General features: G+C 41.7%; 1 protein-coding gene across 11 annotated transcripts in view; it reads left to right on the top strand.

The window, feature by feature from the left end:
- ABCG2 (ATP binding cassette subfamily G member 2 (Junior blood group)) overlaps nucleotides 1–18,996 on the top strand; it is a 163,343-nt gene extending 144,347 nt beyond the window's left edge. For 9 of the 11 annotated variants that reach the window (XM_028166993.2, XM_057547244.1, XM_007184111.3 and 6 more), the window contains 7 exons: nucleotides 5,066–5,148; nucleotides 9,957–10,046; nucleotides 11,544–11,668; nucleotides 13,219–13,373; nucleotides 15,545–15,634; nucleotides 16,478–16,560; nucleotides 18,789–18,996. In XM_028166993.2, the coding sequence (XP_028022794.2) occupies nucleotides 5,066–5,148; nucleotides 9,957–10,046; nucleotides 11,544–11,668; nucleotides 13,219–13,373; nucleotides 15,545–15,634; nucleotides 16,478–16,560; nucleotides 18,789–18,936 (774 nt within the window). In that variant the 3' untranslated portion in view covers nucleotides 18,937–18,996. Of the gene's footprint in view, nucleotides 1–5,065; nucleotides 5,149–9,956; nucleotides 10,047–11,543; nucleotides 11,669–13,218; nucleotides 13,374–15,544; nucleotides 15,635–16,477; nucleotides 16,561–16,904; nucleotides 17,109–18,788 lie in introns of all 11 variants that reach the window. The other 2 variants (XR_009008424.1, XR_009008425.1) reach the window with 2 other exon arrangements.
- Nucleotides 18,997–21,409: the final 2,413 nt, after the last annotated feature.

The following is a 21,409-nucleotide window of genomic DNA, read 5'->3' as shown; positions in this document are numbered from 1 at the left end:
CTTACCTTCTACCCACACTTTTATGTATTTATTTATCCCCATTCCATTTGGGGTATAGAAACACGTAAAACCCAATTAAGTTTTTACTTATAGAAGATTTCTTTTTTAATGGGTTGTTTTTTTTGGACTATCTAATTCAGAACTTTGGTCAATTTAGACAAGCTGTAATGGATAATCTTTGTAGAAAAAAAATATTTTTTCATAAATTGTGAAGTGAAGGAAATGTTTGACCACATTTGAGGTTTTCTGGTAGCTGCACATGTTCATTTCCTGATGCATTCAACAAGTTCTTACTGATCACGTGCTGCATTTTGGAGCTTGTACACAGCAGTGAACAAAGTGGGCAAAAATAAAATCCCTGCTCTCGTGGAGCTTGTTTCCTTATGAGGAGAGACAGATGATAAATTCATACAGAAATAAGATATATAGCATGTCAGGTGGTAAAAAGGGCTAGGAAGAGAGTTTAAGCAGAGAAGTGGAGAAAGGAAGAGAAAGAAGGAAAGGAAGGGGGGGAAGAGGAAGAGCAAGGGAAGGGGTTGGTTTGCATCTTACGTCAGGTGGAAAGTGGCCAGGGAAGCTTTCAGCTCAGTGTCACGTCCCTGAGGGCTGTAGGGCTGGCCACTGGCTGCGCAAAGAACCTGTGTGCAAATGCTGTTCCTTACGATTGACCTTCCTCATTGAGGGCTTCTGATCTTAGGGGAGCGCTAGACACCTAAAACAGCGTGAGGTTAACACAGAGGTAGCGGGCAGACTTGAATTCTGTTCAGGAAGTCTCCACTGTCAGACTGACTTTCTCTTAATTAAGATGAAATAATGTTCTTTTTCTCTTTTGGCTGACTCCATTGATAGTTGTTGATAATGACTCCTTCATGATTTTCCTGTTATTCTTTTCTTTTTTTTTTTATAAATTAATTTATTTATTATTTATGGCTGTGTTGGGTCTTCGTTTCTGTGCGAGGGCTTTCTCTAGTTTCGGTGAGTGGAGGCCACTCTTCATCGCGGTGCGCGGGCCTCTCTTGTTGCGGAGCACAGGCTCCAGACGCGCAGGCTCAGTAGTTGTGGCGCACGGGCTTAGTTGCTCCGCGGCATGTGGGATCTTCCTGGACCAGGGCTCGAACCCGTGTGCCCTGCATCGGCAGGCGGACCCTCAACCACTGCGCCACCAGGGAAGCCCTCTGTCATCCAAAACCCTCATATTCCCAGTTCATTGGTCCATCCTTTCTAAGGAAGTCAGTTTAGCCAGTTATTTTGGGCCTGGCCAATTTTATTATCGCTGAATTTCTGCCAAGTGTAGAAGATGGCATGTTGTTGTCTCCAGTGAAACCTCACGGACTTCTTACCACATGCACCATCATTTTCATACCGCAGTACTGTTGCCTTCTAGGTATTGATGCCGAGAGCCTATATCCCTCTTTGAGACGTACTGCTAATTGCTCCAAACAGTTTTATACTTGTTATTTGGCATTTCTGTCAGAACATGAACACTTTTGTGTCCTTTCAATCAAGGGTACGTTTTTATCCTTTTAGAGTAGATTTGATACCATTTGGGAACAAATTCTGTAAGTAAGGTCAACCTGGTTATCCATTGTTCAACCGTGAGATGATATACGGCAGGGGATTCTTAGTTTGATTTATGCATTAGATTTTTTTATTTGGAAAGTAAATTTCTCTTGCCTCTAAAAGTGGTTTCTAAATGCCTTGTCCAAGTCACATACAGTCGGCCCTCAGTATCCTGGGTTCCACGCACGCTGAGGTTGGAGGAACCCATGGGTGCGGAGGACTGACTGTACGACTCCATTTTATTTAAGGGGTTGGAGCATCTGTGGATTTTGAGGATCCCTGGGGATCCTGGAGGCAGCCCCCTGCCACTACCAAGGGATGACTCCATATGGCAGCTCTGGGAAGAGGCGATTAGAATGCGGAGCTCTATGTAATAGTACACCAGGTTTCTGTACCTTCTGGTGCTAGGCCTTTCTTCAGATGAAAACCCCATGCCTAGTGCCTCCAAGTTGCACGTTCAGCCTACTTACCTCCTCAGTGACCTCAGTTCCACAAAAGGAATCCCAACAATGTTCAGAGCAGTGACAATCTTGCAGAACAGGGATAGAAGCTTGCATCTCCCTGAGCATCTGCATGAGGGGCGGGGGGGACTCTTCTTCAGATGTGTCAATGCTGGAATGTTAGCTTAAGACAGGAGCAGGCAAACCTTTCTTGTAAAGGGTCACAGGGTAAATACTTTAGGCTCTGCAGCTCATGTGGTCTTTGTCTCAAGTAGTCAAGTCTGCCATTTTAGCCAGAAAGCAGCCATAAATACATTTAAAAAAATGAACGTGGCTGTGTTCCAATCAAACTTTATTCACGGACACTGAAATATGAATTGTATGTTAATTTCATGTGGCAAGAAATATTCTTCTTCTTTTTTTTCTTTCAACCATTAATAAAATGGTAAAAAACTGTGCTTGCTCGTGGACTGAACAGAAATAGGCCTGAGGGCCATAGCGTGCTGACTTCTGGTTTAGGGTTTTTTATAATCTTGTGAGTGTGTCTTTTATTTCTCTAAGTGTTTGAATGTGGAGCTATTAAAATGTTTTATGGCTTACAGCCATAAAAGATAAAAAGATAAATAAAAGATAAATCTGGTATGGGTAATCTTACAGCCATACTCAGGTTTGAACTCGTCATTTACATGAGTTAGACTTTGCTTCTGGTAATGCATTTAACCAAAGGTTGTCTTTGGAAGATATTGGAGCGAATGGATTATCTGTATGAGAAGATTTAATGTTCATTTAATGTGCCAAAGGTTTCCTGATCAAATCAACTTGGAAAATACTACCATATCTCTTGGAGAGTCATTGTTTCTATTAGCACATTTAACATTTGGCTATGGATTGATTTTTTCAGTGACAGCAATAAACATCCCTTAGAATCCACCTTGAGAAATGTTGACAAACACATTTGAACAAAGATAGAATAATACATTTAGGACATTTCTTTTCAAAAGAAGCCAGCTGTACAGAACTCATAGGATAGAATTTCTTTGCTCCATTAAGCAATGTTTAGTTTTCCTGTTTATTTTCTTTTCCTTAATGTAAGAAGGAAAAACATAGACGCACCTTGTAAAACCATGACAAAATTATGAGATTAATCATTTTGTCAATCTGTTTGAAAAGTTTCCTTGAAAATACTTTTAGAATTTTGAAACCTTTAGGAAACATCCAAACGATAAAACTGACAGTCTGTTAACATAAGTTACTAAGTTTGAATGTAGAAGAAACAAAGCATGTGGAGTGTCCAATTTTAAAAGTCTGACTATTCTTATAGTTATACAAGGTGAAAGTATAGACTTGTGTACATGTGCATGCACACATACTGATGGGGTTATTATTATTTATTTTGGAAGCTTGATCTGTTGACGTGAAGTATAGTATATATATATATATTTATAAATTTATTTATTTTTCTTTATTTATTTTTGGCTGCATGGGGTCTTTGCTGCTGCGTGCGGTCTTCCTCTAGTTGCGGCGAGCGGGGGCTGCTCTTCGTTGTGGTGCGTGGGCTTCTCATTGCGGTGGCTTCTCTTGTTGCGGAGCACGGGCTCTAGGCACCCGGGCTTCAGTAGTTGTGGCTCACGGGCTCTAGAGCTCAGGCTCAGTAGTTGTGGTGCACGGGCTTAGTTGCTCCGCAGCATGTGGGATCTTCCTGGGCCAGGGCTTGAACCCGTGTCCCTTGCATTTGGCAGGCAGATTCTTAACCACTGCGCCACCAGGGAAGCCCGAAGTATAGTATACTTTGAAGGTAATTAAAATATGCCAGGGTCATAGATTTTTTTTTTCAAATTTCTGACTGTCTTTTTTAGCAAGACAATTTTTAAGGACATCTCAAATCATATTCTTTCCAGACTGGTCTTCACGAGCTAGTCTTCACAGGTCATGATCCTGTTTTGCAATTTTGTTTGCGTTGTGCCAAAAGTGTCTTGACAAGTTACTTCAAGTCTTGATACTACTGCACTGTTGTAGTACTGAGGTGTTTTTTTTTGTTTTGTTTTGTTTTTAAACTTTGAAGGTTCCAAGGTACATCGTGGGATGTTTTGTTTTCTTTAGGTTATCATTTACTATATTTTTAAATTCATTTAATTAAATTTAACTAAAAAGTACAATAAGTAGAATTTCCTTAAGTAAATTGTAATGTAACCCTTACCCCTTCGTTTATAGAAGTGTCCTTAAGAGACAGTTTGTCAGTCTTAAAAACCAAAGTGATGTTTAGCCAGTCTGCTTAGGAGTCATCAAACAGAGTGAGCGGGTGAAGGTAGGTAAGAGTGGCAAAGCATTGGCGGCTTAGTCCTGCTGTTGGCTGTAGGCCCTCCGGGCTGAGGTTGCTGGGGAAGCAGTGACTAGAGGGTGGGTAATGGGTGCACTCGGGTGCCCTCAGAGAAAGCTGGCTGAATGCTTTGGTGACAGTGACAGTGCACTTTTCCAGTGCAGGCGTGGACTCTCCCGACCCCTACTTCCTGATTGTGCAAAATTACATTGTTCGAATTTTTTTCATGTGTGCTTTAAAATTTTGGTTCACTTTTATTTATTTTTCATGTTAAGAGTAAAGATATCCTGTTTTTATTGGAGCCTCTTGAAATATCACACTATGCATGTCCACTAGCACAAAGGTTGAGAGTTCAGGCCAGAACTCTTAGCCACTCGGACTTTATTTCACCCCCCAGACTATTTTGCTAGGTGCTTGCATTGTCTGCTACACTCTACGGCATTCCCAGGCCCAGTAGCCTGAACTGGACCATGAACTGGCAGGGCCTGGTAAAGCACTGGGAGAAATCTTAGCTTTTCTACTTTGTCGCCTGTCAGTCTCCCTAGCGCACAGATAAATTATTTTTATTTCAATTTATAAAGTAGTCTTAATAACATACACTGTTTTATATTTTCCCAAGGACTACTATGGCCAAGCCATTTAAAATACCTGTATCAATGGAGAGTTTCATTATGTAGCCAGATATATTTTAATAATAATGTGTTACGTTTTTACCTTTAATTGAAATTCTTTTTTTCTTTTTGAAAAGATAATTGTAACAATCATTCTGGGACTGGTGATAGGTACCATTTTCTACGATCTAAAAAACGATCCTGCAGGAATCCAGAACAGGTGAGTAAATTTGGATCTTGGTTTTGAGGATGTGCTGTTAACTTTTCTTTCAAGCTTATGAAAATCGATTACGAATTTGAATTTGAGATAAGCAAAGGGTAAATTGAGGAGTAGGCTAAGTCAGAGAATTGAAAGCTGAATGGAAGAATTAATTATTTAGTGCTGAAATATACAGAACCTAAAATTTACCCTCTTAACCAATTTTAAGTGTCCAGTTCAGTGGCATTAATTACATTCACGTTATTGTTCAGCCCTCCCCACCTTCCAACTCCGGAACTTTTTCATCTTCCCAAACCGCATCTCTGTACCCACTGAGCAACAGTTCCCCGTCCTCCCTTTCCGCAGCCCCTGGAAATCACCATTATACTTTCTGTCTCTGACTTTAACTATTCTAAGTACCTTGTATAAGTGGAATCATAGAGTATTTGCCTTTTTGGTGACTGGCTTTATTGCCCTTAGCATAATATCTTCAAGGTTCATTCATGTTGTAGCATGTGTCAGAACTTCTTTCTTTTTAAAGGCTGAATAATACTCCATTGTATGGATATACCACATTTTGTGTATCGATTTATCTGTCCCTGGACACTGGTTTGTTTCCACTTTTTGGCTGTTGTGAATGATGGTGCTATGAACATGGATGTACAAATAAATATCTGTTTGAGTCTCTGCTTTAAATTCTTTTGGGTATAAACCCAGAAGTGGAATTGCTGGATCATTTGGTAATTCCATTAATTTTTTGAAGAACTGCTACCCTGTCTTCTACAGTAGCTACACTATGTTGCATTTCTACCAGTAGTGCACAGGGTTTCAGTTTCTCCCCAACCTTACCAACACTTATTTTTTCTTTTGTTTTCTTTTTTTTTTTAAATAGCTCCCCTCATTAGTGGACAGTGGTATCTCATGGTGGTTTTGATTTGCATTTCCCTAATGATTATCGTATTGTTGAGCATCTTTTCACGTGCACATTGGCCATTTGTGTTTCTTCTTTGGAAGCATGTCTATTGAAGTTCTTTAACCATCTTTTAATTGGGTTTTTTGAAGATTGTTGAGCTGTTAAATTCCTTATATATTCTGGATATGAACCCCTTATCAGATATAAATTTGCAAATACTTTCTGCCATTCTGTGTGTTGTCTTTTCACTCTGTTGGTGTGTCCTTTTTTAAAAAAAAAAATTTATTTATTTTATTATTTATTTTGGCTGCGCCAGATCTTAGTTACGGCACGCGGGATCTTTTAGTTGTGGCATGCGGACTTCTTAGTTGTGGTGTGCAGCCTCCTCAGTTGCGGCATGTGTGCGGGATCTAGTTCTCCCACCAGGGATTGAACCTGGGCCCTCTGCATTGGGAGCACAGAGTCTGACCCACTGGACCACCAGGGAAGTCCCTGTTGGTGTGTCCTTTGATGCACAAAAGTTTTAAAATTTGACATAGTTCAGTTTATCTGTTTTTTTCTTTTGTTGCCTGTGAGTTAATTTCCTTTTAAGGTTTTGATTTGTTTGACATGGGGTGGTGGTGGGGACTCAGTTTTTTCTGTTGTAGGGTTAGTACTTACGTTAGTTTACCTTCCCTGGTTTCGGTCATAACGTGCCCTTAAAGCTATGTTTCCTGATGAGACTTTGCAATGGACCACAACGTGCTCTGAATAGAGGTGCTGAGCAGAGTGGAAGACCGCAGAGTTCTCCTTGGCTTTATTTATTGAGAGCTGCCCTGGGCCAGGTACTGTCCTCCGGGCTTTACATCCAGGGTCTCAGGTTACCCTCCCAGCCAAAGAAGTGGATGGTTTTATCCTCATTTCACTGTTGAGCAAAGTTGTAGTAGCTTAAGTTGAATCTGTTTTGATATCTGGGAAAGGATGATTGTTTATGAAAGAAAGAACAAGCATAAAGGTCAATTCTTCACTCAGGTAAAGTAAGATATCTCCTATAGGGCATCAGATAGTGAGATAATTGTTGGAGCTTTTTTCCAGAGTTATGTTATTGTTTTTCTTTTTATCTTCCCCGAGGGCTGTGTTCTTCTCTGGTTTATTCGAAACTTGCTAGTAATTGATGGTTTGTACCCTTTGTAGATGCCATTATTTTCGTGAAGCACAGAGTATATAACACAGGAATCTAGAGCCTGTGGGTCTTTTGTGTTGTGCAGTGGGAAGCATTTGGAAAAAAGATACTGGGAAGCCTGTCCTCAACTGGAATTTAAGAGAAGAACTAGAAATCTAGTCATTAAAGCTCTTGGTAGAAGAATCCAGAGAAATTTAGAAGAGCGTTAACTGTTTCTTCAAGTGTTTTCTGAAAAAATAGATCATTGGAGCTATTTTAATTTGTATTTTTGACTTAAGCTTACTGCCACTTTTTATCATTTGAAATTGCCCTGGAGGCCAGTGTGGTTTGGTTCCCTTTTTTTGGGAATGAATTATTCCAGGGAGCTGCTCTCTTTGTTCTTTCTCTAACCTGTATAATGATGTATGGAATATGAGCTTCTTTGACCTAACAACTACCTTACAGAGTTGTGGAGATAGCTAAACAAATAAATGTACATTAAGGGAAGAGATATTTTAAGAATATTTGCATCAATAAGCAGACATTACAGACATGAATTACCACCTTGAAAAGAACTAGAATACATTAAATTCTTTAACAATAAAATCTGTTTAGTATAAAATAAATTATGATTTAGGAGGAATTTCACTATGTACTAGTTCAAAATCTTTATGAACATTATTGTACTGTTAGATGTAACACTTAACAAATTGAGCTGAATTGTTGCCATGTCCTGTGTTTCTGAAATTAGCTTTTATGTTGATATTAGGCTTATTTGTGTGCAGAAAGTAGCATAGTTGCTTGCATTATAGGCCTGGCTTTTTTCCATTTATTTATTGTATAAACATTTATTTATTTATTTATATTTTTATTTGGCTGCGTCGGGTGTTAGTTGCGGCACGCGGGATCTTTCGTTGCGGCGCACGGACTCTTCATTGCAGTGCATGGGCTTCCCTCTAGCTGTGGCGCGTGGGCTCCAGGGCACACGGGCTCAGTAGTTGCAGCGCACAGGCTTAGTTGCCCCGAGACATGTGGGATCTTAGTTCCTCGACCAGGGATCGAACCCGCGTCCCCTGCATTGGAAGGCGGATTCTTTTTTTTTTTTTTTTTTTAATAAATAAATAAATAAATTTGTGGCTGTGTTGGGTCTTCGTTGCTGCGCTCAGGCTTTCTCTAGTCGCGGCGAGTGGGGGCCACTCTTCCTTGCGGTGCGCGGGCTTCTCATTGCGGTGGCTTCTCTTGTTGGGGAGCACGGGCTCTAGGCGCACAGGCTTCAGTAGCTGTGGCACGTGGGCTTAGAGCGCAGGCTCAGTAGTTGTGGCGCACGGGCTTAGCTGCTCTGCACCATGTGGGATCTTCCCGGACCAGGGCTCGAACCCGTGTCCCCTGCATCGGCAGGCGGATTCTTAACCACTGCGCCACCAGGGAAGTCCCTAAACATTTACTTTTAAAACAGCCTGTTCCTTAAGTTCTTTATTTTGGGAGGAGGGAGTGTTAAAACCAATTACTAGGTGTCTATGGACTCTTTTTTTTAGAGGGTTATACACTTGGGTTTACATTTTTTAAAATTCTCTTATTTGTGTGTCATTTAAATGATGTGCTGCCTCATCTCTTTTGGTTTCAACTCACATCCTCAATGTCAATTAAATCATTTGGTTAGGAAGGAAAGACCAACAGTGTTTCAGGACTGTGGGCATGCTTTCATAAAATCCATATTTCTGTCAAAGTGTAGGTTAACTGAGTACTTTCCTTTTTAAACTTCAGTTGTTTTACTGAGAGAGAAGCATTAATCGTTTTCCTTTTCTCATAGGTGCACAAATTAGTTTTTCCTTTATGAGCATTATTTTGGGTTTTTTTTTTTTTGAGCCCGTTGGAAAGAAACCCCATTGGCAGTGGGTGGTCAAGGAGACTATCACGGCTGTGCTGGTGGCTGTGAGGGGGATGTACACAGTAAGATGTCCCTCCACAGTTTCATTTTGCCTTGTCTTAGTTCCTTCTTTACTCAACTTTTAAAGAAGTGGCTAATAGAGGTTTTTAACCTTTGCAAGCTTTATTTGGCTCACTGTTTCTCTGTTCATACATTAGGAGCTGCACTTGGCATTTTGTTAGTTAAAATCCAAGGTGATAGTGTTTTTTTTTTGTTTTTTTTTTTTTTTAGGTGATAGTATTTTTATGACCTATGTAATTGTCAGCTTGGCTGCTGTAGACTGTGCCAAAGACCCACAGACTGGGTGGCTTAAACCACAGAAATTCATTTCTCGCAGTTCTGGGAATCAGGTTGCCCGCATGGTCGGGTTCTGAAGAGGACCCTCTTCTGATTTGCTGCCTTCTGGCTGTGTCCTTGCATGGCAGAGAGAGAGAGCTCTGATGTCTCTCCCTTTTCTTCTAAGGGCACTAATCCATTGTGAGGGCCCTACCCTCATGACCTTGACCTCGTCTAAACCGCACCACCTCCCAAAGTCACCGTCTCTAAATGCCGTCACATTGAGGGTTAGGGCTTCGGCACAGGAATTTGGGGAGGCTGCAATTCAGTCCGTAGCAAACTAGGTCATGAATTTCAAACTGTGCTATATGGGGTCCCAGGGGTATCACTGTGGAGACACAGGGGTGGGGGAGTGACCTGATGGGGCTCATGCTTCCCTCTCAGTTTCAACCAGAACAGTTGTTTGTTTAATGTGTGAAGATACCATTCGAGGGAAGAGTTTTGCAGGTAGACAAAGGACCTAAGAACGTTTAATTGACTGCAGTGCTTTCGTTCCCTCTCTCTCATCACAGAGCCGGGGTGCTCTTCTTCCTGACCACCAACCAGTGTTTCAGCAGCGTGTCGGCCGTGGAGCTCCTGGTGGTCGAGAAGAAGCTCTTTATGTGAGTAGGTCTCTGTTTCCGGAAGGGGGCTACTGGTCAAACTGGTCACATCCAGAATCAGGCCATGGCTTGGTTCTTGGGGATTACCAGTGTTGGTTGAGAAAGAGCACCCAGAGGCTGGGAGGAGAATCATAGCACATGGGGCCTGATACCCTAAGTATCAGGGAAAAAGGAGTTTCAGGATTAGGGCCTAGCCCGCAAATCCAGTGCTGCAGAGAAAGCAAGGACTAAAGGGGCTGAAAAGGATCTTTTGTGTTTAGCAAATAAGAAGTCATGATGGGGCTTCCCTGGTGGCGCAGTGGTTGAGAATCTGCCTGCTAATGCAGGGGACACGGGTTCGCGCCCTGGTCTGGGAAGATCCCACATGCCGCGGAGCGACTAGGCCCGTGAGCCACAACTACTGAGCCTGCGCGTCTGGAGCCTGTGCTCTGCAACAAGAGAGGCCGCGATAGTGAGAGGCCCGCGCATCGCGATGAAGAGTGGCCCCCGCTTGCCACAACTAGAGAAAGCCCTTGCACAGAAACGAAGATCCAACACAGCCAAAAATAAATAAATAAATAAATAAATTTAAAAAAAAAAAAAAAAAAAAAAAAAAGAAGTCATGATGACTGTCACAAGGAAAGTTTGAGGGGCTTGGTAGAGAGAAGGTAGTGAGCTGAACAGTAAATTCAAGGTGAGGAGGTGAAGCTGACCAAGAATATAGACCAAGCCCTCAGTGGAAGGGAGAATGGAAGGGGCCAGAGGGCAGCCTTAAAATAAAGGTGGGCTGTTCTGTTTCTTGTGTTTTTCAAAGTTGGAAGAGATTTGCATGTTTACATGTTGCGTAAAGGAATCATGAGGGAGGGGAAGAATGAAGATCTTGGTGGAATAGTTTGGATTTACAGGAGGAAGCTCTCAGGAAGAGGAGGGATCTAGAACTTGAGAGGGAAGAAAAGAGGACTTGATAGCCGACAGGGGTGTGTGGTTGGCAGGCATGATCATGGAAAGAAATGCCACTTTCTATTTTTATCATGGTAGCGGAAGAAGTAAAAACAGATTAGTGACCCGAAGCTGCATTTGAGCCTCGGAGAATAGCAACACCACCTTCTTCATAATTAGAAGTAGGGAAAAAGAAAAGCCTCTGTGACCACTGAGATCAGCTTCTGACATGCTGGCCTTCAAGGAGAGCCACTGTCGGAAGAGAGGGAGGCGATGCAGGACCCGCCCGCTGGAGTGTGTGTTCGGAGGGCAAACTGGCCGGCGTTTGGAGGGAGTTATGCAGTGAGAAGAGGGGTCACTGCACAGAGCCTTGGGGGGTGATGTCCCAGGGGAGGCGCACACGTGACCTGTGCCTGGTGCTGACAGGGATGAAGGGTGGTGGGTTAGCCTCGAGGACGTGGAAGCTGTAGTTCTTAGATCCAGGGTGGCAGCAGAAATAGGTATAGCAAGTGGTTTCATCTTCTGGTCTTTGCCTTCTTAAACTAACCTAGGATGTATGATGTGAATCTTTGTTTTTAGACATGAATATATCAGTGGATATTACAGAGTGTCATCTTACTTCTTTGGAAAACTGTTATCTGATTTACTCCCCATGAGGATGTTACCAAGTATTATATTTACTAGTATCACATACTTCCTGTTAGGTAAGCAATGAAACGAAAGGTATGTGTCTTTCGCCTTGGATGTGAGGGGACTTTCTGCAGGCGTGCTTCAGTTCTCAAAACTGTAAATCAACTCCTGAGATAAGGAAGCATCTATTCATTATGTACGCTCTGAAGTAACTGTTCTCGGAGGAGATTTTTGCAAGACTTTTTCCAAAGTAATTTAAAAACTATTTATAAAACTGTATTTTATAAATAGAGATACTCTGTGTCATATACAAATATGGAAATAATTCCTAAAAGTATTTGACACTATGTTGGAGGAGCTGGAGCTGGGATATTTATTACTTATCTATTTATATTTTTATGTGTGTGTGTGTGTGTGTATAAAGATAATGAAAGATAGGGACTTCTGGTAATAAAAATATTTGTTCGATAGATGTAGACAGATTGATTTTTTTATGCATTGTGTTTAGACTACACCCCTGGCTCATTGTATCAGCATTTCCATATATTTCTCACATACACACGCACCAGAAATATTTCTTTTCTGACAAAGCACTATTGATTGAGTTTAAAATTCCATGTTACAAATAAGAAGTGTGTCGTAAAGAATTAGGTATAGAGCCCTAGACCCTCAGACTCCTAACTGGTGTCCTTATGGCTGTTCCAAAATCTCCAGATTTTTGTATGACCCACAGTATTAGCCTATTTTCGTTTACAAAGCAGTTTTATGGAACTTAATTTAACCCCATCCTCAATCCCAGAGTTATAAGGTGATTTGTCTTGGGAGACTTGGATTATGGACACATCCCCCAGATTTTAAAACCGCTGAGAAGGCATGTAATCCTGACCTTCCCAGTATCTTCACTAATACATTTACAACAAACAGTGAGTAATGTGGTGGTGTCTAGGTAAAATGAATGTGGTCTTGGCAAGTTTCCTTCTTAGAAGAGAAGGCAGTAGAATTCTGGCCAGTTGTGTTGCCTGCAGCTCTCCATCTCAGGCACTCAGAAACTGTTAATAATTACAAATAAAGAAGCACGAGTGTTACGTGGAAAAGTGCTTATGCAGTGAGCCTGTAAAAGAAAACTGCAGGACTTCCCTGGTGGCGCAGTGGTTAAGAATCCACCTGCCGATGCAGGAGACACAGGTTCCATCCCTGGTCTGGGAAGATCCCACATGCCATGGAGCAGCTAAGCCCGTGCGCCACAACTACTGAAGCTTGCGCACCTAGAGCCCGTGCTCCGCAACAAGAGAAGCCACCGCAATGAGAGGCCTGTGCACTGCAACCAAGAGTAGCCCCCGCTCGCTGCAACTAGAGAAAGCCTGCGTGCAGCAACAAAGACACAACACGGCCAAAAATAAAATAAATAAATTTAAAAAAGAAAGAAGCTGCATAAAGCATATAGCGTCCTACAGTTATATTGGGGGGAACAATGAAAGTGGTGACCCAGGGTGGTTGGATAGAGGATGAATTTTTTTCCATCTGATACTAGTTTCTCAAAATATTATAGTGTTATTTGCACAAGAACAATCCCTGATACACCGTGATGTAGACAGTTGTATTAACCCCCTCTTTGCTCCCTAAGGATTGAAACCACAGGTGGAGGCCTTCTTCATCATGATGTTTACCCTGATGATGGTGGCTTATTCAGCCAGTTCAATGGCACTGGCCATAGCAGCAGGTCAGAGCGTGGTATCCATAGCAACGCTTCTCATGACCATCTCTTTTGTGTTTATGATGGTGAGTATGAACTGTGCTTCCCTGAGACGTAATTATTTCCCTTTGTTCTCCCCCCAGATTCACCTATCCTGTAAAATCTGCTTGAGGAGTCTGTAAATCCTTTTGCTTTAAGGAGGGCCGTATATTGAAATATAGCTTATATCATTAGAGAACATACCAGCTTTTTCTTCATCTTACCCAGCCTTTTTTGCTACTGTTCTAATATAGTTATTATAACCTTAGTTAACATGTTGTTACCAATGAGCTTTAAAAAGATGCCTCTTGGTGACATATCGTGAAAGCTTGATCGATTGGAACTTTAAAAACTTTGATTTTTCAAATTTAAAAAAATTGTAGAAATGACAGGTTCATTGTTTGACTTCCCTGCTGGTGTGAGAGAACTGCTGGCTTGTTTAACTGGCAGATGAAATGGTTTGGTTGGATGAACTACTCTCCAAGCAAGGGAAGAACTAAGTTCCATGAAAACAGAGCAGCATGTGGCATGGGTCTATCTTGCGTCCCTCCAGTATTTTGAAAAGGAGTGTTTTAAAAATACTGAAAAATTCCAGTACTAGGTCCCCTCCTTTCTGGGTTCCTGACATTCCTTTATATCAATATATTTCTGTTTACCTTTTTTAAACAGCTATTTAATCCTAACCTTACATGGCCCTACGTTTTTTAAAATTAATTAATTAATTAATTTTTGGCTGCATTGGGTCTTCATTGTTGCACGTGGGCTTTCTCTAGTTGCGGTGAGCGGGGGCTACTCTTGGTTGTGGTGCGCGGGCTTCTCATTGTGGTGGCTTCTCTTGTTGCGGAGCACGGGCTCTAGGCGTGTGGACTTCAGTAGTTGTGGCTCGCGGGCTCAGTAGTTGTGGCTCATGGGCTCTAGAGCGCAGGCTCAGTAGTTGTGGTGCACGGGCTTAGCTGCTCCGCGGCATGTGGGATCTTCCCGGACCAGGGCTCGAACCTGTGTCCCCTGCATTGGCAGGTGGATTCTTAACCACTGCGCCACCAGGGAAGTCCCCATGGCCCTACATTTTGCACGCACAAAGGTGATTCAATAGGTGAAGGGAACCAGTTACCACATTTCCCCACTAGCATCAAGTAAACAGGAATGTGTAGCCTATTTACTTAATCCACATGCCCTTTCTGCTAGAGTAGCAGTACCTGTCTTTAGAAGGTAGGTAATTAGCACCAACTCTTGTCAAAGTTTAATTCTTCCATTTCTGAGTTTGAAAACTACCAATCTAAACAGTATTGAGAAAGTGATCAATTTTATGTACATTTTCTATAATGTCATCTAATAAATAAGATGTTCTTCAAATATAAAAATGTTTTATTTGATATATTACATGCTTTGACTTGTTATTATTTAAGGGTTTGTGTATAGAACTTTATAAACCAGTCGTAAGACCGTTTTCTACTGAGAGGTGCTGTCTTATGTATGAAGCACTTGGTTAAGTCAAGTTTAAAACTGGGTAGTCACACCAGGAACATTGTCATTGTTATGCCCATCCCAGCATGCCTTGTGCCAGTTAGGAGATGTTTTACGTGAGCCTCTTCTCATGTAGCCATCTCTTGCTGGAGCAGACCTTCCTGGAATTTCCATTGTAATACTGCTTTTTGGTAGCTTTAAATGAAGGTATTGACCATATTTTATGCTGTGCTTTACCATGTCATGCTGTGTACCACTTCCAGTCTTTGGGTTATTTTAAGCATGCATTTTGGACCCAAAATTATTCCTAAAGTCATACAGAGATAGAATGCAAACCCTTGTAAATAGAAAATATTACTGTGTTCATGGAAATAGGGGCATGAGGTGCTCAGGATATGTCCGGGTGTGTCTATTGGTGGAAACATTTAGTTGGTTGTATCATTAGAGCAGTCAGTACTTACTGACCTTCCACTGTGTGCAGGTACAGAGAAAGTAAAAGCCTCAACAATTAAAAGTCTTCCAGTTAAATAAAACGTATATTATAGATATATTGTTATTCCTTTAGAGCCCTAAACAGGCTCCACTCTAGAGAGATACACATATACAAAGAGGGTAAGGTAAGTCTTCAGAGTAGTGGAAGGGATTTCAAGGCAGAAGTGTTCACAAGGCTGTCGGGGACTCAAGGAGGCTATTTGCTAGAATTCTTCATGAAATCACTCCACCAGTTCTGATTCTTGGTATTTGTTTTTTGTAGATATTTTCAGGGCTGTTGGTAAATCTCAGAACCGTTGTGCCTTGGCTCTCATGGCTTCAGTACTTCAGCATTCCTCGATATGGCTTTGCGGTATGTTCTCCTTGTCTGTCCCTGTGACTGGTTCATTGTTCCCATGCTGGGAACAGCCAGAGTAAAGCCTAACCACCTCATGTCCCCAGCCATGAACTGTGAGAGTTTTAGGACAATGAAGGAGAGCTTCCTGTTAAGCCTTGGGTCACCTTGATAATCACCTGGGGTTTCTCCAGTCACCCTGTCGTTGAGGGAGGTGAAGGATTGGGAGATAACTCAGAGTAAAGGACAAAGATTACTAATTGATATAAAACAATACAGTGTTTCAGTTCATTAAAGAAATTAATGAGAGGATGGGAGCCTAGAATACATATTTTAAATTGAAAGAGAAATTAGAAGAAAAACAAAGACCATACAATACAGCCACTACTGGCTTTAGAAAGCTAATCAACTCCAGAGAAAACTGTGCCTTAATATAGTATAATTAAGTTTCTAACTCCCAAGAATTATAAGTGGTTTGGATGAGAACAAACAAGAACAATACAAAAGATTGTTACTATAAATTAACAGTAGTTATTGAGTACCACTGTATCATTTTAATTATAGTGTTTATGGGGTCATAAAATTGGGGAGAGAAGAAGGAAAGAACTATGGGATAATATAGCCAGAGATCTCTCCTCTTGGCTTTTGTATTAGAGCCAAAATCCCAACCCTAGGCCTCTTGATTGCCAGGAAAAATAATTTTAGTTGCTTTGGTGTGACCAAGACTGTGAACGTGAAGCTTGTTTTGTTTTTAGAAATAACAATAGAGATTAAACTCAGAGGACGTGATTGTGATAATTCTTTGGAAACTTTCTGAAATTTAAAACTGTTTTCCTTGCCCTGCTCCCACGTGTGTTACAGGCTTTGCAGCATAATGAATTTTTGGGACAAAACTTCTGCCCAGGACTCAATGTAACAACAAACAGTACCTGTAGCTATGCAATGTAAGTTTGCATTCAGTGTCTTAATGGGTTTGCTTACTGTTGTGGTGTGATGCAGAAACAGCCCTGGGCTTAGAGCTGGGGAGTCCTTTCAGGGACACTGACTTCTCTGAGCCTGAATGTTCTCATCTGTAAAGTGGGTTGTACACTAATGCATGTGAAAGTGCTCTACAACTCCTAGGTGTTCTATTACGGTCAAAATCGTATTTCAGTTGGAGAAATGTTTCTTATGTGTTACTTGCTTGTTTGGGGCCTTTTAAAAGATCCTCTTGCAGTTTGGATTGTGGGTTTGAGTTTTTATTTTTTAGAACATTTGAGTTTGAAGTGAGCTGCTTTGATATTTTTAGCACGGCCTTAACAGTATCAGAAGTGTGTGGCTTATACGAAGTGCATGGATCCGTGAACTTGCAATTCCTGTGAGCTCAGCGCGTGGCAGTAAGAGCTAAAAGGGCAGCAGGAGCGAGAGAGAGGGAGCATTTTCCTGCCGCAGCCCTGACTCTTGCCTCTTCCTCCTGCAGTTAGGAGACAACATGAAATCACAGTCTGCACAGGTTTTTTTTGTTTCTTTTTTTAACTGACTGGGAATACTCCCTACTAAAGGATGTGTCCTCTAAAGAAAGAACCACATCTTTCAGTAAGCAGAGAAGGAAATCCCATTTTTTGTATAATAAACAAAAATGCAGAATTTAATAAAATTAGACGTGTTGTTTTAAAATTGAGCAACACTTTCCTTTTCATTGATTGTTGTTAATGGTGTGATTTTGATACATTAATTAATGAGAGAAAAGAGAAGGCTGGTGTCCTAAATCTCATGAATATTCAAGTAGAGTAGAAGTAATTCTTTTTTAAAAAAATAAATTTATTTATTTATTAATTTATTTATTTTTGGCTGTGTTGGGTCTTTGTTTCTGTGCGAGGGCTTTCTCTAGTTGCGGCAAGTGGGGGCCACTCTTCATCGCGGTGCGTGGGCCTCTCACTATTGCGGCCTCTCTTGTTGCGGAGCACAGGCTCCAGACGTGCAGGTTCAGTAGTTGTGGCTCACGGGCCTAGTTGCTCCGCGGCATGTGGGATCTTCCCAGACCAGGGCTCGAACCCGTGTCCCCTGCATTGGCAGGCAGATTCTCAACCACTGCGCCACCAGGGAAGCCCGAAGTAATTCTTAATAATAGGACAAATTGCTGTTTAGAAGTATTGCCAGAAAACCTCTGTGAAGAGAAGCTTTCTTCATCCTGCCCACTCCCTTTCTTTTGGTCTGGGTATAACTTTTTTTTTTTTTTTTTTGGAACTGCCAAATTCCAAGAGTTGCACAGAAACGGTACCGGGCAATAATTATGCTCGTGCCAGGTATTTTCAGTACCGGGTCCTTTTCGAATCTGTGTCGGGGCTACTCCATCCTGCTGTGCCCCAGCCCCACTGAGGCTTACCTGATAACGGGACCTGCTGGTGGTGTCTTAGAGCCAAGCATCTGTGATGCCCGTTCCAGTCTTGGTACAAGAGCTGACGGAGTGCAGCTCTGGCAGGAAACCCCCACTCACCTTTTTCCCTGGTTTTAGAACTCTCAGCCTGTGTTTTTTTTGTATGGCTAATTTGTGGATAATAAGCTCTATAAAGAGCTTTGATCATCTTTGTAAGGGCCGTAGATACCATCTGCTAAAGCTGAGACTTTCCCCATCAGGTGTAAGTGAAAAATTACTTGATAAATGGTTCTGCCCTTTGAGGAGAACAGCATCGTAGACTTGGAAACAAGTGAATTCGGGGAGGCTAGCAACTTGCTTCAGAGTATGAGTCTGTAAATTTGGCCAAGTTCCTTAAACTTTAGTTTCCTCATCTTTGAAATTTGGGTTGTTTTAGGGATTACCTAAACTATTATATGCAGGTTGCTTCATTGTATCTAGCAGAATTGTAAGCACTCAATGACTGTTTTCTGTATATTTTTATGATGCATATGGCTGACCTATGGGCCCCTGTCATATCCTGATAAAACAGAATTATAAAGCTAAAACACACACACACACACACACACACACACGCACACGCACACACACACACACACACACACACACACACACACAGACACCAAAAAACCCTCCAAAACTGTTTTCTGTTATAAATGAAGGGATGGATATTTAAGACTTGGTAACCTGTAGGCTTTTTAAGGAACAGTGAATATATTGAGTGAAATTTGGCAGACGCTAAGAATGAAGTCATGTTCTTTTTCTGTTGAATTTCAGATGTACTGGCGAAGAATTTCTGGAAAACCAGGGCATCGATCTCTCGCCTTGGGGCCTGTGGAGGAATCACGTGGCCTTGGCATGCATGATCGTTATCTTCCTTACAATTGCCTACCTGAAATTGTTATTCCTTAAAAAATTTTCCTAAATTCCTCTTTAATTTACATAATATACCCCACATTAAAAAGGGAGCATCTTGATTTCAGTATTCAGTGACTTTCTGGTTGTCTTCTTTTCACTTGCCATCATACTGTTTTTCAGCAAGAATTATTTTCAACAGAAACATTTATAGAAGTCACAGTGAACTGAATTACACTTGAAAGAACCCAAGTCATAAGCTAGTGATATTATGTACTACATACTAGTTCATCTAGTCAGCCAGTAACCATGGGGAAGAAATCTAGTTTAATTTATTGACCTTAAAAAAACCGAGTTCTAGAAACTTGTGGCGAGTTACTAATATTTCTGGTATTGGTTTCTTCCTCCCCTTTAAAGTGAATAGTTTCAATATTATATGAATCTATGATCTTCCATTATTTAATAAATAATAAATAACAAATACATTGATGCTGTAGTAGAAGTATGAAATCCAAACCATGTTGGCAAAACCCAGTGTCATTTATGGGGTAAAAAAGAAAAGCTTTGATGAGCCTTTTAATGTTGTTAAAATTTACTGAAGTTTCCCTCTAGTGGAATTAGGGGTCTCAGCTGAGTTTTGGACTGCAGGTGTAGAGGGCCAGGAGTCTGGTGACTTACCCTCCTGGGGTAGTTCAGTGGTTTGTGATCTCGGTGTGCATCGTAATCTCTTGAGGAATTTTGCTCCAATACAGACGTCTGGGCTCCACGAGCCGTACTGCATTGTGATCTCCAGGGCGACCTGCATAAAGAACTGTCCACGGCAGGACTGGTAAATTCTACAATCCTTCCCAGCTCTGAAAATTTTAGACTTAGGATAGAACAACTGTTATAACTGGGCTTTTACGGGTTTTTTCCTTCCTTACATACACATCTCATTTACTTACACATCTTCTCTTCATTCTGACCTTTCCCAGTAATAGGGAAGTGTTTTTAAACTTCTTTTTTTACTGAAGGGTAACATAGGGAAAAGTACAATCCAGTGAAGAGGAACACACCTGTGCAACCAACAATGTCAAGAAATAGGACATCACCAGTGCACAGAAGCCCCCCTCGAGCTCCTCTTCCAATACTGCTTCCTCTCTTCTCTCTGAGTTATTTTTGAAATGACACTTGTATACTCCCCTCTGCTGCTATTATCAGAACATCACTGCAGCTCACTTTTGTGTTTCTGTGTGTATAGATACATCCTTAATTAAGCCTCCCACTCCTGTTAATAAACTATTCATTTTGGAATAATTTTAGATTTATTAGAAAAGTTGCAAAAATTATGCAGAAAGTTCCTGTATACCCTTTGCCCAGCTTCCTTTAATGTTAACATTTTATGTACCATGATGCATGTCAAAACTGAGAAATTGGGACTTCCCTGGCAGTGCAGTGGTTAAGACTCTGCCCTTCCAATGCAGGCGTGTGGGTTCAATCCCTGGTTGAGGAACTAAGATCCCACACGCCATGGGACGCGGCCTAAAAAAAAAACGAAAGTAGAAACTAAGAAGTAGGGGCTTCCCTGGTGGCGCAGTGGTTGAGAATCCGCCTGCCAATGCAGGGGACGCGGGTTCGAGCCCTGGTCCGGGAGGATCCCACATGCCGCGGAGCAACTAGGCCCGTGAGCCACAACTACTGAGCCTGTGCTCTAGAGCCCACGAGCCACAACTACTGAGCCCACGCGCCTAGAGCCCATGCTCCACAACAAGAGAAGCCACCGCGATGAGAAGCCCACTTACCGCAATGAAGAGTAGCCCCCGCTCGCCGCAACTAGAGAAAGCCCGTGCGCAGCAACGAAGACCCAATGCAGCCAATAAATAAATATTTTAAAAAATAGCTTTTTTAAAAAAAAGACGATCTGGCATGCTTATGTAAGGAAGGAAGAAAGGAAGGAAAGGCTATTATTTTTTTTTCCCCTGTTGACTTAGAATCTCTGAGGAGTGGACCTGGAAATCCAGGTGATTCTTTGGGAAATACTGAGGGCTGTAATAAGGAGTTAAGACCATTTAACGTACATTTATTATGATTTGATCTTGACCCAATCACTGTGCAGCAGTTGTGTTCAAAGCCGTCCATTTTGTATCCACCTAAATATCAGAATCACATTTAGAACTAAGTGAGCTCATTAACATCACCGGATCTCCAAACCTTTTTTAACCTGCAGAATCCTTCTTATACCCGGCAACCCCACAGAACAGCAGAACGGCCTTTCAGTCATGACGGTTGAAAGCGGTGTTGCTCTGATCCTAGTGAGGGTGTGGCCTCTTAGTTTGGCCCCCTTTCTTTGCCAAGCAGTAAAGCTGAGGCATTGTCTCAGTGATTAAAAGGCTTGGCTGTGTACTGTTTGGAAAATCTCGAGCTGTTCCATCTTCCCTTTGCAGATGAGGAAACTTGAGTTTCAGAGGCTGTGACTAGCCAAATTCTCTGTGGCAGGTTATTTCCTTGCTGAGATTTGGAACGTACTGCAGTAGTACCAGTACCCAATCTGTGGGAACCACTTT

Source organism: Balaenoptera acutorostrata, chromosome 5, assembly GCF_949987535.1.
Source record: "Balaenoptera acutorostrata chromosome 5, mBalAcu1.1, whole genome shotgun sequence".
NCBI classification, from domain to species: Eukaryota; Metazoa; Chordata; class Mammalia; order Artiodactyla; family Balaenopteridae; genus Balaenoptera; species Balaenoptera acutorostrata.
This window is presented reverse-complemented; position numbering and strand designations above follow the sequence as displayed.